This window comes from Rhipicephalus microplus, chromosome 1 (assembly GCF_043290135.1).
Source record: "Rhipicephalus microplus isolate Deutch F79 chromosome 1, USDA_Rmic, whole genome shotgun sequence".
Classification (NCBI taxonomy): Eukaryota; Metazoa; Arthropoda; class Arachnida; order Ixodida; family Ixodidae; genus Rhipicephalus; species Rhipicephalus microplus.
Genome location: NC_134700.1, coordinates 31183903 through 31200383, shown reverse-complemented (window position 1 = coordinate 31200383; position 16481 = coordinate 31183903). Strand labels below are relative to the sequence as shown.

Below are 16481 nucleotides of genomic sequence, written 5' to 3'. Positions count from 1 at the left end.
AGATACCTGATACGTGTTAATGCAAACAGCGGAGATTTTCGTTTGTTACCTATTTTGTACTTTTACGGCTCGACCCTTGTGAATTGACAACGTGCATTAGAAGCTTTTGTATCAAGCCTAAAGGAGCGATATAGGTACGAAAACACGTTATAGGTGTCAAATGCAGCCAGGTAACTGTGTCAGATAATATTACATATTATTGAGTTGTCGGGTTTCTAATCCCATAAACTTTCACTTAAGGTATTGATAAACTCTGTGGCAGAATTTCACTTTATTCTTAACGAGGATATTTTAATATCGCCAAACACACGGCAAGAATTTTTTTTCATTAAGCCCCGATCAGATTTTCGCTTAATGAGTGAGAATCTCATCCGTGATGTCGCACAAATCAGCAAAAACCCGTGCAGCCTCTAATGTTGTACTTCATTTAAAAGTGCATAGAACATGCCACGATGGAAATAGAATAAGTTTACATCCACGCCATACAACTATTTATTGAAGTGCCAGTCACCGTGTACATTCGACACGTTCGCTTTTGAAAATGATCAGATCTTTATTGGCTGCCATCTACGTGGTGAAGCGCACTGCGTGCTAGTCGCTTCTCTCAGTACTCTAAATAATGTTTTTCCGTCCATCTATCTACGACGAGTAAAATATCCACACTAAGAGCAGTGACCCTTCCGCGACCCCCTTTTTAAAAAGATGTGATTTTAGCACATAGCAAAGTAAAAATTTCTGTCAAAGGAATGCAGACACGCTGCTCTGCTATGCAGAAAGATGCCCCCAGCGGTGCTTTCTTGCCAACTAGCACCTGCTCCAAGAGAAGGTATGGTGGGCAGAGTGCCCACAGTGACGTCACACTGCTTACAAACAGGGAGAGGTCTAGGCGTATGGTCCTGTTGGCATCGTCTAGAGAGTGCAAACAACTAGTTATGTAAACATCTGTGACTTTTATGAGTGCGTGAACATTTGTACATATATTTAGCATCACATCACAACGAATTGTTCAATAAAATAATGAATATATGGTCACATTTCTTCCGCAAGTTTTCCGCAACTTGTATTCCGAAGAAAATTAGGTCTGCCGAACTTATTCTTTAGCGGCGGTGGCCATAATTAGGTACGCTACTCATTGATGGATATGTGAGGTTTAACGTACCAAAACCACAGTATGATTATGAGAGACGCCGTATTGCAGGGCTCCGGAAATTTCCATCACCTGGGGTTCTCTAACGTGCACCCAAGTATAAACGCACGGGCGGTACGCTACTCGTTATATAGCTGCATCGACTTATGGCCAATAAAGGACATCGCACATGATTCATCCCATTGATTGCACTTTGTGCATTGTCAGTATGTCTGCCTGACCTCAAACAACTGCCTATAAGAATAATGATCTCTAAATTTTACGTGCCGGAATGTGCACTGTGTGACAGTAGCCGAAAACTTTAGCGAACACAACACGGCGTTGGACGGCCCGTTCGAACTTTGATATTTCATCTTTTTTGATTTTTATGAGAAGTGAACAAGACTGAGAGCGTAATAAATGAATACTCATTTGTGCATGCTTATTGTCATTAATTACAGAAACTTGCACAAGACTGCCAAATAATTCTGTTTTTTTTTCTTTACATGCAAAAGTAAGTACCTTGGATTGATGCGATAGTAATATGACAGATTTCCAGACTGTACATTGTACTTCGCACATCAAGGGGCTTCAAATAGTCACGCATATGCTTTCAATTTAGGCCAGCTATGCTATTTAGACAGAGTAAACACCATGAAGAGCTAATTTGTGTTTTTTTTATGAAAGCGTATGCGTGTGCCTTAACAATAATCTAGCCCCTAAAACTTGTTACGTAAAAACTGCACTGCCTAAAACTTTAGTTTCGTCGAAAGAGGCAAACTAACCTGAAAGAAGGGCAAGTAGTCGGCCAGTGAGTCATCGAAAAGCGTGCCGCGGCAATAGCTGAGAACAGTGTCCACTCGTACCACACTCCGCTCGACCACCTCCCTGAGTGAGGAAAGAGGGGCTCAAACTACTATAGTATTGGTGGCAAGATCCCGTGAAAAAAAAACAAATCAAAGTGTCGTGCTATTGTTTCACCAGAGTATTTTGGAAAAATCTAGAGGCACCACAATGTCGAATGCATTTGTCACAAAGCGTAGCATAATACCTAATTATTCCTGTACTAGTTAGTTCGAATTTCTACACTCCGAAATACAAGAAGGTGGACTGTGGCTCAACTAAGTAGAACGGTGCTCATAGCAACTATATTTATGCACCCCTGGTCATAGTAATGAGAGTATATATAAATATTATTACAGTTTTATGAGTAATTATCAGTGTTATTATAAATTAATATTGATATAAAAGTGTACACCATATTTCGTGCTTTATAATGGCGCGTTACAGTATTCCTAGCATTAGAAACACTTACAGATCAAAGATCTGCATTCGACTATTCAGAGAAGTCTCTACAAACTTTGAGGCTTTTTCAAACCGGTACCTCAGTCGAGAAACAGGATACAGTTTACAGCACACATCAATGATAACTAAGAAACCCAGGACAAACTATGGCATGCAAACCATCAAGTAGTAATCTACGTGTTTATGCATTACGTATCATACTATTGTTGAAGTAACCAGAAATTATAAAACAATTCAAGAATATAAACATTTATTAATGGACATGTTTTTTGAGTTCGACGCGTATGTGTTGTACAATTTTCAGTGTATTTTTCACAACACAAATTATACTAATATTTGGTGATTGCATTGTAAAGTTAATAAAAGTTATTATTATTAGTGTGGCTAATTACCTCACTATTGATGTTTTGTTGCTTTTATTGCATTAGTGGTTATGTTGTCACTGCGAATACATCATTACTTTGTGTTCATTACTGTCGCTACTTTAGTACTATAATTGCTGATTTTAGGCATAATATAATATGATTATGTACTTTTTGATTCAGAGTTTTCAAAGTTCACTTGTCTTTAAATTTGTTGCTTCTGCTGCCCCAGAGTGGTAAGGCCTAGTCATGAGGTTTGAATCCCCCTTTTGCCTTACGCTGCGGGTGAACGATGTGTACGTCTTATGCCAAATATATATATATATATATATATATATATAGAAATTGGCTTGAGTGGACAAACGTGCGAAAACTTTTATTGCTCCTACGTTTCTGCCGGGGTCCGGCCTTCGTCAGGGAATACCTGTAGTGGGCGTCTTCTTGGGCAGTCAATGGCACCTGGCTAACTTGTTGTGACCCACCTCCAAGACCTGGGCCCCTTCTGCTGGACTGGTAACGTGCACGTGAAGAAGCGACTGGCCGACTATGAGGACACTAGCAAGGCCTACTGCTAGGATCTGACTTTCATGCTCGAAAATGTCTGCTACATCCTCAGGGGCACGGCCAGTGTGGGGTTCGACATGCACAATAAGCAGCTGACCACCTGGGACGTATGTAAATAAAAAAACAAAGAACTTTTGGGAAAGCTCACTGCACGTCCACAAGCCGCCCAAAAAGAACTCTCATGCCGTGCCCAAACCTCGATGGAGCTGTACAGAGTTCACATGCAAGACATCTTAGTTTTGTGCCCGCAAGTTGATAACCAAACGCCCAAAGCCGACAAATTCAGCCACATTCTTCAAGGTAACGCTGACGACGCCTTTCACTTGCTTTTTGCACTATTGACAAAATAATCAGAGAGGGCTGACGGTTCAAAGAAGCAATGAGCCGACGAGTCACGCAGCAATATGTTCGGCTCCCTAACACTTCCTCCATCCCTTCTTGCGAAGACATACTGATCTAGCCACCGCCCAGCGCCAAAACCTTCCTCTGACGTATGCAGCGAGAGATCGAGGCAGCAACTCCAAGTGCTCCCATAGCGCTCGTTCTCACAAGGAGGCCCGCCCGAAAGTGTCAATAATCCAGGCTGTCGTGTGCGAAGAGACGGCAAATGCAGATATCCAGCCCGTATCTGCCCTAGGTAATCTCGCCGTTAGCCCTCTTTCATACTGCCGGCCCCAACTGACACTTTGCAGGTACCTTGAGCCGGATCGGTGAGGCCAAGTGATGACAGGCTGATGTGCTTCAACTAGAACGGCGTCAGACACATTTTCCGCGATTATCGCTATCAATGGCCATCATCTTTTTGTGCACTTTACTATCCAGAGGACACCTAATCTTCCCCTTCATACGACCATGACGACCCCCTGAACTCTTATGGCCGAACATCGACCCCACGGTACGACAGCTCACCATCTCCCCCCCCCCCCCCACCCAGCAACGTTCTCGGTCACCTATGTTCCGTCGCTTCCCTTGGCCTTTTCCTTACCGTCCCTTCTCAGAAAACTGGCCAGTGCAGCTCCCAGAGGTGATGCGACATTGACGTCTCGACCCAGAAATCCTCTAGTAATTCTGCCAACTCGATACAACCTTTGAAACCTAGAAGTAGATGGCGTGTCGGTTTCAGCATTCGTGTACACAGGTGACCAATTATTACTCGCGAGCCCTTACTTTTCCCCGCAAGTCGTTACACGCACCTCATCACGTGCTGTGCGTGTAGCTGGCGGCCGTACACCTACCGTCCTTGAAATGTGTTCTGTATGTTTGAGCTTCGATGACCACAAGACCTGAGTTCTTTTTGTTGTTCTGGACGAGTGCCCTCTAAACCTAATCTCTGCCCCCACTTTCTGAGCAAGTATTTTACCCTGATCACCTGTTCACCTGGTTTGTTACAGTTACAGCCTCCTGTTATACCTGACCCAACTATGGCGTCACCACCACGTTTATGTGTCGTCTAGCTTTTTTTTTCACTTGCGTCCAGGTACAGTGACTTACGTCTTATTGAGGGCACACCCACTCTTACGTGATGGTGACTACTTAATTATTCCCTTCTTGGACTTTGTTCTGACGTCACGAGAAGTTCTGCCTCACTCTCTTGTAACGGTTTCTGAGAACAACGCTAGCCTACCTGTCCGAGCTTTGGACGCTGTGCAAAACTGCTTTCTGACGGCATCACGCTGGGCACGATATCAACTTTAGACCCAAATGACCCTGTCACTTGATGCCCCGCAGTCACCTCTCGGAAGCCCTTCTGCTAGCCCAACACCTTATGACGCGTTGGACAACATGTGTGCCTCGGGTCGCGACCCGATTCTCTAAGCGAGGACCTACGCCTTTTGTTGGCGTGATACCTTGACGTTTTTTATTTCGCTTCACCCAAACCTGGCTAAACATCTTTGGTGACCCATCGAATTGACACCATGGACACAACACCCATTATTCGCCGCGGTTACCATGTCAGGGTGACTGAGAGAAGCGTCATTCAAACAAAAAATGACAGGATGCTTCATAAGGACCTTTTCAAGCCATCTTCGAGCGATCCGGGGTCACCCGCAGTACTTGTAAAAAGAAAGACAACACCTGGTGGTGCTTCGTTGATTACAGGTACCTCAATAAAATCACCAAGAAAGACGTCTACTTTTTACCACGATAAGACGACGCCCTTGATTCCCTTCATGGCTCCTGGTACTTTTCTTTCGTCGGCCTTCGTTCAAGCTTTTAACCATTAGCTGTCGAGGAAAGTGATTGGGAAAACACCACCTCCATTACGCCCCATGGTCTATACCCGTTTAAAGGCATTCCCTTCGGGTTGCTCAACGCACCAGCAATATTTGAGCGCATGACGTACTTGCTACTGAGGTGTTTCAATTGATTCACATGTCACTGTTAAACGTACAATGCCGTTGTTTTCTCCCCTACGTTCCCTAGCCCCTGCGACGGTTGTCGGCTACTTTACAAATCTTTCGCACCACTGCTCTTCAGCTCAAGTCTTCTAAATGCTGCTTTGGCCACTGAGAGATCACCATGCTCAACCATCTTGTTGACGCTGCGGGTGTACCTGATCCAGAAAAAAAATACGTGCCGTCCCCAACTCCCCTATTCTACGCTCTTCTAAGGACGTTCGCCAGTTTTGGGCCTGTGCTCTTATTGTGGCGGCTTTGTTAAACATTTTAAAACACATGCCTTCAAAAAAGAACGTTCCTTCTCTTGGAGACCTGATCAAACGGCGCCTTTCTCGCACCTCGCCGACAAACTCACGTCTCCTCCTATGTTGGCCCATTTCAACGACTCTGGGCCTTCCAAAGTACGTTCCGATGCGAGTGGTCATAGTATCGGCGCTGTCCTTCACCAAATCAACGGGGTCACGACTCCGTCACAGCATACGCCAACAGCGCCTCTCCTCAGCTGAGCGGAACCATTCCTTAACCTAGAGGGAGTCCCTCACTCTTGTATGGGCTGGCGGAAATTTTCGTCCCCATCTGTTCGGCATACCCTTCAACGTTGTAAGTGATCACCAAGACCTAGGCTGGCTGTCTTCACTCAAGGAACTCACTGGACGCCTTGGTCATTGGACACTACGAAGTAAAGACTGCACGTTCACTGTGGTCTACAAGTCTGGCCGCTTGCATTAGGACACCGGCTGCCTGTCTCATTATTCCGTAGACCCACCAGACTATTTGGTGAATTAAACTGTTCTGTATGTGCTTGCTATAACTTACCTCATCAACATTCCTGCTCATCAACGACGTGAGCCATATTTTCGGAAGACAATCGACAGCCTCAACTCTACGGCTTTCGATTCGTGTCTTCGTCTTTTCGTGCTATGCGACGGCACCTTGCTACGACGAAGTTTGATACATGTTGGTTCTGACATCTTACTTGTGATTCTGGCACACTTTCGTTCCTCTGTAAAGGATTGAAAACGCAGTGACTTGACAATGACCTAACAAAAAGGGCACGTACTTTTTGAGAAGATGTGTTAGAGGGCGTGCAATGTCCACGAAGTCTTTGATAAATCATCGGAATTATGAGCATAGGGACACAAAACATACTGTCTTTGCCACAAGATGGTTGAGGGAAATCGAGAAAAGCGTGAACTTTATCAAGATTGCAGCGGGTTCCAGTTCAGTCGACGAAATGCTGCAGGATGACAACTTGAAGTTGCCCCAAGTAGCATTTAGAGGAATTAGATTGCAGGCAGCACGTAACACTGAACGAATGGACGCAATTCAGTTGAGGTGAATCTCACTGGTTGGTGCAAAACATGCTGACGTCGTCAATGTAACAAAAGCATACAGACCATTTAAAGCTGCGCAAAATGTATCCATTATCCACTCGATTGGGGCTGGCGCATTGCACTACCCAAATGGCATACCTCTGAACTGCTGGATTCATCCGGCGTTGCAAAGGTGGTATTCCCCAGTCGAGGTGCCAGTACCAAAGCGCATGTAGTCCAACCAAAAGTAAGCGACACCATCATGGCAGTTTGAAACATCGTCACTGAGAGGGAGTGGGACTACAACCTTTTTTTAACTGAAATCATAGAATCAATCTTGACCAACCGGTATTCACAATAAGCTACTCATTATGAATATTATTGCCAGAAGTGTTGTCAGTAATTATTCCAAGTTTCTTTCCCTGATATTCTATTATGCCCCACACATTATCGGCGTTACTAAGACTTGGCTACACGACAGAGTTATAATTCTGAATTAGCTCTCCCTGGCTACAACTTGGTTTGGAGATGCAGAAAAGTGGGTAGAGGTAGTGGCGTTGCCCTATTTTCGTTTTCCTTTCTGTGTTTTCTTCACCACCGACTACAGGTTACTTATGGCGCAAGGTCCACATAGAAAAAAAACAATTACAGATTACAAGTACAGTGGGGATCGACGATAATCAAAGCATGATCGAGGGACGTTTATATGTCACTTAAAATCAGCACAACGTTCAAAGATGGACGTGAATTATGCCGTACACAATTTTATGTCATGATTATCATGTTTGGACGCGTCATTTTCTTTCGTCGTCCGTTCGCGTCTCGTGATACAAAGGTTGGTATACGTGGAGCTAGCAAAACGGCAACGAGCACGCTGTGAGCGTAGCATGCCTCCTGTTTTACACGACAAACATATGAAAATTATCATGTTTGGGTGGGTCATTTACTTTCCTCGTCCGTCACGTCATATCATACCAACTTTGGTATTAGTGGAGCGAACAAAATGCCCGCGAGCGCGCTACTAGCGTAGCTTGTACTCCTGTTTTACGTGACACGCATGTCACGAATATTATGTTTGGACGTGTCACTCACCTTCGCCGTCTATTCGCGCAACGTGATACCGAATTCGGTATATGTGAAGCTGGCGAAACGGGTGCGAGCGTTTCAGAGCAAGGTGTGTTGTGATGTTCTTACACGACGCGCATGTCTTGTATATTATGTTTGCACTACATATATACTTTAGTCATCATTCACATCCCGTATCAGCAAAGTGTGAAGCTAGCGAAACGGCAGCGAGCAGTTAATGAGCATTTCATATTCAAAATTTCTTACATGACAAGCGTGCCTTGATTATCATGTTTGCACCAGTCATATACCTTAATCATCCATCCGGTCACATATGGCCAAATTTGCTTTATGTTAAGCAAGCAAAACAGCCGCGAGCAATTCATGAGCATGATTTGTCGTAATGTTCTTACATCACACATGTGATCAATATATAATGTTCACACAAGTCATATATCCTTGCCATAAGTTCACGTCTCGTAACACCAAATTTCGTAAATGTGAATCTAGCGTAACAGCCGCGAGTACTTCATCAGCACGGTATGTTGTCATGTGCTTACATGACACCCATACAAGTATTATCATGTTTGCACCACTCATACCTTTGTCATCCATTCACATCACGTTACACTAAATTTGGTATATCTTAAGCAATCAAAACGACCGCTAACGCTTGAGGGGCATGGCATGTTGCCATGTTCTTACTTGACACACATGTCATGACTATCGTGTTCGCACCAGCTATATACCTTCGGGATCTATCCACGTCACGTAATACTAAAATGGGTATATCTGAAGCAAGCGAAACGGCCGTGGGCGCTTCATGAGCTTGGTAAGCTGTTATGTTCTTACATGACACGCATGTTATGATTATCATGTATGCACCAGTATATACCTTCGCCATCTGTTCACGTCCCATAATGCCGAGTTTGGTATACCTAAAGCAAGCGAAATGGCCGCGAACACGTCATGGGCGCTGGCATGCAGTCATGTTCTCACAAGACACGCATGAGTATCATTTTTGCACAGTCATATGCATTTGCCATCCATTCACGTCCCGTAATACTAAATTTAGTAGGTGAGGAGCGAGCGGAATGACCACAAGCGCATGATCAGCGTGGCGTGGAGTCATGATTTACGTGATATGCATGCCATGCTTTCCATGTTGGGGCCTGTCAGTTATGTTCGCCATGCAGTGATGTCATACTATACCAGTTTTGCAACACGTCATGAAATGCATGTTGCAAAATGCAGCAAGAGCAGCAATGAAATTGCAGCAAGAGCAGCAAGACTTTGAAGAGTGAATCGTCGCATTCATGACATACCTTTCAAGATTTTATCGTTACGACTAGTTCATTACGCTTGTCATAACAGTAATGTTACGTCATACCAATTTTCGTATTGATACCATTATCCAAATGGCCAGGGGAGCTGTACGTCGTAGGTGGCTAGTAGATAGGTAGACAGATGCGCTCAATGTCGCCAAGTTTCGGTAAGAAATGCTTCGCATTTAACATACCCCTGGTTATCAAATTCGTTTACTGCCCACGTTGTCCTTATGTTGAAATTTTACAAATTTACAGATTTCTGCAGAGCAACGTTGCTTCATCATCTAACATTACTTGCCTGAGTGATTTTTTAATCCTGCTCTAAACTGGTCTTCTATGACAGTCAGTCGACACGAAGTATATATCAGAAAAGAGCTACTTAACATTTCATTGACATTTTTGATTTCACCAAATTATTCAGGAATCATTTCTGATTGTCGCTTTCCTTGATCTAGTTTTCGTCAGTACATTTTTGGCCATGTGCGGTTTTTAATGTGATATCGTTGATTGCATTTCGCTTACTGCACGTTTCTTGGTATTAACCGCATTGCTGATCAAACAATTACAGAAGCCTTTTGTGACTCATTTGAACAATTTGAGCTGCAAAGCACCACCAGTGATGTCAAATCACTATTTTTCTGAAAGGCCTTGTTATTTGGTCTAATAATTGTTTCATTTCACTAAAGATAAAAAAGCGAACCCTAAAATACTCTGCATGACTAGGGATATCTTGAGTTTATCACGTCGTGGGGCCAAACTACGTCGATAAAAGTGCTCTGGTGACCCTAAAAAGCTTCAACAGTTTTTAGTCACTAAAAAAGAACTATCTGCTCAAACGAAGGCCACTAGAGGACATTAGTACAATGTGATTTTCTTATGCTGATAAAACCAAACCTCCGCAAATTCTGGAAGCCTATCCTGCTCTTTGGTTCAAAATTGCACGCGATGACAAATAGCAATGTTGGAGTTTCCGATTTGGAGATAATCGCTTCAACCTTCGACACCTACTGTCACTCAGGCATTAATAATGACAACTCGGACATTTCTGCTTTTCCTTCCGAATCTCACCCTGGAAATGACGATGGGTCAGTGTCACTCGAAGGCGTACTCAATCTCATTTTGAACTTACACACCAAGAAAGCATGCGGTCCCGACTGCGCCCCGACAGCTTTCCTTGTTAGAAATGCTCTTTGGCGTAGCAGATACGTGACAGTTATTTTAAGGAAATCTCTCTTGTCAGTGGCACTTCCTTCATCATAGAAACGTGCTTCCATTCTCCCTTTAATAAAATCAGGTAATTTTCAGTTCATAAAGGACACATCTCTTCAACAGTAAATTCTTGCGGAATGCCAGAGCATGTTGTCTTTTAACACATCTTGGAATTCCTAGAAACGAACGAAGTTTTGAGCACTTCTCAGCATGGTTTAGGCGTGATGTTAGCACTATTACTCCACTGACAAAATTCGTTCATATCACAAGAAGTTCTTCAGACGTATTTGATCAGGTTTATACTATAATAATTGATTTTTTGAAGACCTTTGATACTGTAACACACCCAAAAGTAGTGCACTTATAGTTTGTTATACTAAAGATTGCATGACTGGTTGGCTGGATATCTGACTTTCTCTTGAAGCGTTCACAGTACGTGTGCTTCAACTTGACTAACTCGCCTTCGATGGTGGTTACATCCGGAGTTTCAAAGGTTTTCTGCCATGACCCTTCTTATTTCTGTTTTATGTTACAGTTTTACACTTGCGCACTTCTGTGAAAATAAGCCTTTTCGCAAATGACTACGTATTGTATCACGCTGCTAGGTCTCCATTGAATCATGCCATTCCTAACAATTCATGTTCTCATTTCCGTAGCTGGACCAAATCTTGTCAATTGAATAATAACTTCTCGAAGGCAGTCAATATTGTATGTCGCAGACGCTCATGCCCGTTGACATTTCACTACGGTTTCAACTAAATCCATTGTGCAAAGTGTCAGGATTTAGGTACCTTGGCGTCTTCATAACACATAATTTTTCATGGTCCAATCATATCCATTTCGCATGCGACAAAGCCCTTAGGAGTTTATGTTATTTACATCGCATGCTCTTTCTTGCTCCTCATGAAACTGAACTGCTTACCAACAAAACACTTTTTCAACCCATTCAAGAATATGGTAGCGGGGTATAAAACCCCCTAAAAATATGGCACCAAGGAACTAGAAGCCGTTCAACAAAGAGTTGTACACTTTGTGTGTGCAATAGACCTCAAGATCCTCCGGCTACGTGGCTGTAGTACGGAAACGAGAGGCGGCACGTCTAAAAGGAACGCTATTTACAGGAACAATAAATAGAAAAAAGATTGATGGCTTCGTGCCCTCGAGCGAAGCTCGTGAGGAGCACTTGCGATGGTGATGAACGTTGTCTGCTTCATTCGTGAAGACAAAGTTACAACATCTTCCCGAGCCCAACAAATGATATCACTCTGCTTCTAGTGGGTATAGCATTTGAACAGGGCCGTTGACCTCTGCTGCCCGGCCACTGGAGGGAACAGAAGCGAGCTTTCCCATTGCATCCATTATGCAAGTATCTTATTCTTGCCATCAACAAAACTTGCCGAGGTGTTCTTTGTTTCGGATAAGAACTAAGTTTTCTTCCTTCACTAATTCAGTTCGTTCCACTTTGTTGATGGCGAAGTTTCTCAGTTCCTCCAGATATTCCTTCTGCCAATGTTTTCAGAAGGTTAGCGAGTCTTTTTCTCGCTTTGGAACGAGGCGGTTCAGGTCGTGTTCGCTTTTACAATCCTTTGGCATCTTCTCTAGAGCGTTCCAGTCATCTCCTTGCTCCTACAGTGGTTCCAAGTCGCGCACACAGGACTGCAGGGACTGGTTGAGGGATTCGAGCTCAGCAATGTGAGATTTGACACCGCCCAGGCGAGTCTTGTAGCTGGGCAGCTCATCGCATGTGACAGAAAAGTCTGACGAGCGTCGGTCCAGCAGTTCCTGGAGCTCACGCATCTTGGCCTCATAGATGCTCTGCATTTTCTCCTGGTTCCGCCACAACTGCGATTAATACCGTTCGTGAAAATCCTGCAGCATGTCAGCCAGTTTGCGCTCATAGTTCTCCTTCAGACGCCAATAAATTTCTGTGATCTCAGTCTGTTTGACAATGCTCACTTTCTCCAGTTCCTTTTCATAAAGGAACTTCTGAAAGTCCAGCTGCTCATTCAGCGTCTTGGCTCGGTCGCTGAGGCCTCGGCAACGCAGTATCTGATCTTGCATCTCCTTCTTGACTCGTTCGAGGCGTTTTGAAAGGACATCCCACTTATTCTCGGCATCCTTAAGCTGTTTCAAAGCCTGGTTCAGGCGTCCTTGAAAGTCGACAACGTTAGACTCCAAAGTTGTCGCACGTAGCTCTGCTGTGAACCACTCACACTTCCTCTTGTTTAGCTTTTCCCGGAGAGCCTCGTTGTTGGTCGGCCATTTTTCGCTTCCAGCTGAATCCTGGCTCTTTCGTTGACCGTGTCGTGGAAGGCCCTTCGGACTTGGATCAGTTCTCTTTCGTAAAGATTATTGATGCTGGTCACTTCGCGAGTGTGGGTCTCTGGCTCGTCTCAATCTGCTTTGTGAGCCTGCTATTCTTGGCTTCCAACTTGCGCACTATGACGATGTACGCATCGAGCCGATTGTTTAGGTTTGCTTGTTACTACAGGAGGTTTACTGCTGTCGCTGTGGTTTCTTCTGCCTTCTTGCGGAAGTCGGGGTCACATATGAATTTTACATGTCGTCGAAAACATCGGTTGCATTTTCGGTTTTCTCCACAATCCTTTGCCCTATGACCTCGCTTTAAACATCGAAAAGATTGCCCTGTCTTGCTGAGCATTTCTTTCTTTTCTGTCAACCTCACTTTGCTGTCACAGACCTCAGCACAATGTTTTGATGATTCGCAAAACAGACACAGGTCGAACCCACCCAAAACACACTGAAGAGACGCTGTTATTGACATGGCATGATGCCCAACTCGACTCGACATCTCCACGGTGTTTTGACGTATTTTCGGCCTTCTTGAGGACGCATACGTCGCGAAAGTTTCTCAGCAGTGAAGCTGATGTTCGAGAAAGTACAGAGGATCTTGTAGCTCTTTTTCGATTTTGGTCGTGTTGTCCTGTGAGCGCCTTTGCGCTTGCATCGTGGACACCACAGCGATCATTGCCGTCGTCTTGTGGCTCTCATAATACTTGAGAACATAGTCTGATGGCATGACACATGAGAGAATCTCCCGTAGCATGGAGGAGTAGGTGTAAGGGCTCACTCCAAGCGCTTTCAGACCCCTTACGTGGGCTTGAGCTTCGTCATAGAGCTCCCGAAGTTTAGTGGTGCTTGAATACGACAAACCTGGCTGGAGATCTAAGAGGTTTCGAAGAAGTTGCTGTACGATAATCATCTCGTCTCCCAAGAGTGACTTCAGGATATCTACTGCATTTTCATTACACTCGCCTGATACTTGAAGTCCGGACATGGCTGCGGCAGTAGGTCTAGTGACAAGGGTGTTCAAGAAGTTAAACTTGTCGGCAGCTCTAAAGTTGTCGTTGTTATTTACTGCCCTCGAGAACTGCATTAAAAATTGATTCCATTGCTGTCAATTGCCATCGAGTTTCTTTTCTTTTTTCTTTTCAAGCTAGGTCTTGAATTTTCACATTTTCTTTTCAAGCTAGGTCTAACTACACTTGTGAAACGTTTCGATGTTGAATGCCTACACTCTCTGCTCACTTTAGTCAATTCTTCTCGCTTCAGCACTGTCGAATGATATCTGAAATTTTTCAAATCTTTGTCTACGAAGAATGACCCTGCCCTTAACACTGCAAAATTTTTTACCCGCACTGACATGAACAAATACAGCTTTTTCCATTCAGCTACGGAAGCTTGAAGTTTGGTGCCTGGAAGTGTTTGTTCTCTACCACTTTGAAACTTTTTGGGAGCTGGTTCCTGAATTTTGCTGTACCATTCCTGTAATAGCTCTAATTAGGCTGCAGTATTCAAAAATAAATAAAATGAAATAGTGACACTGAATAGGTGCGATTATCCACACAGAAACGCCGGGTGTTAGATTTCTTTTTAACTGAGACTACAGGGGAAGCCCATGTACTAGAAAAGGGCTCAATCATACACTTTTTGAACACCTTGTGAACCTCCTGTTGGAGTATTTTGCGCTCTGATGGTGACGCGAGGTAAGGATGCCTTTAAATTGGAGCCACGTCACCAGACTCAATGCAATGCTTGACTTGTAAGGCTTGACCTAAAGGTCTGCCGTCAAAGTCAAACATTTCAAGATATGTCGTCAAGAGATCACGGAGTCATTCTACTTGAGAGTGCGAAAGGTCTGAAGCAGTCATTTTTGTTATATCGCTTTGCAGTGTTGAAGGTGCAAGTGCGTCAGCCCTACATGAGTTCAAAGAGATGGCCGCGGACAGTTCAGGGTACACCTATGAGATTTAGCGCTGCTGGGACCGCGATAGAGTAGCCAATGCCGTATGGTAGGACTTGAGGACTAAGTCTAAAGTTCAAAATAAGGAGGGGGATGTCTTTTTCACCATCATAGTTATAAAGTTGTACGAAAAAGATACGTTGTGCGTCATTAAAACACTAAGACTGGTATACACGACATATATTTTAGCGACCGGATTATTGGAAAATACCTATTTTGTTTCTTGCGTTCCTGTCATGCCATTTAGAGATATAAGCACAAATTAGTGGGTAAGAAGAGCTTTTATAGTGTTTCTATAGTGCCTCTAAAAGACTATTTTGGGCGTTGGTACCTAACTTCCTATAACTGCCTTTAAATGCCTGTTTTCGGAAATCGTGCCAAATAAACGCAGTTTAACCTCAAATTTTGCTTTCAAGTACCACTGGAGTCGGGTTTTCATGTTATTCGGAAAAATTGAGCTTTCAGAACAGTGCAAGGTGCAAACTATACTTCATCTCATGGGTTACTTTCATCACGGTCAAGGCTGCAAGGCTCTTTAGCCAAGAGAAAGGTCGATTAGACACTACCCATATATTTATTCGCGTCACGTCGTCTGCTTGGCATTTCTTCGGCATCTTCTCGCTTGCGTAAGGAACAGGGGGTGTTTCTGTCCAGCGGCCGAACGATGAAGAACGAATGCGAGACCATTGAGCGCCATCAGGAGAAGTTAAGGGGTAGATAAAAAAGATATCCATGTGGTTTTTGTTTTACTTGTCTTTTACTTCCTAAATGACACTTTCCTATGTCCCATGAGAAATTTTACTCAGTGAAAGTCGTCGCATGCCCAATGAAAGGCTTTTTATAACTGGAATTTTTAATTGGTTCCTTACAACCTGCGAAAGTATGATGTGAGGAGCTGAGCTTCAAACCTTCGCCACTCACTCGATATAGACTTCACAAGCACAATTGCTTCTCTGCGCTGTTTGTTATCAGAACAACTCGAAACTGGAAGATCACTCGACGCGAACGAATCAGCCCGTCATGCGCTTATAAGGTACATTTGCATGACATGCCCATGCAAGGACGTGCACGCAAGCGGTGTTATGACGTTTCGACGTTCTTTGCGTCGTACTGCACATTTCTGTGTGATGGATCCCTGTATGCGAGCAAGTTTGGTGATGCTGGCATAGATCGCGTATCCTTACCACGATACATAGCACCTTACCACTGCCACTGCTCTAAGGGACGAAGCACCAAAAACACGCCGAACATTGTGAGTGCTGGCACCAGCACGACACGAGAATGGCGAGAACACCAACACAAATGAAATGAAGGAAGCTTATCCCCAAATGCAGAGATTTTACTTGGCTCGTGCCCTTGACTTGACTTGAGTAAGTCAAAGCGTAAGGCAAAGCGTGAAGCAAGCAGCAGACTTCGAAACGCCCAAGTCGGCCTTCACATGCCATAGTTGCTCAGGCTGTCTTGATTTCCCAAGTCAAGAGCGAGCTTCAAAGCACAAACACGTTGCTCGTTTCTTAACGAAGTTAATATGAAGTTGTTCGCATAA

At 44.0% G+C, this 16481-nt stretch overlaps 1 protein-coding gene across 22 annotated transcripts in view; it reads right to left on the bottom strand.

The window, feature by feature from the left end:
• The window catches only part of LOC119178032 (uncharacterized), a 653511-nt gene that overhangs the window by 348825 nt on the left and 288205 nt on the right, over positions 1-16481 (bottom strand). For all 22 annotated transcript variants that reach the window (XM_075892549.1, XM_075892220.1, XM_075892616.1 and 19 more), the window contains one exon: positions 1912-2014. In XM_075892549.1, coding sequence (XP_075748664.1) covers positions 1912-2014 — 103 coding nt within the window. The remainder of the gene's footprint in view (positions 1-1911; positions 2015-16481) is intronic.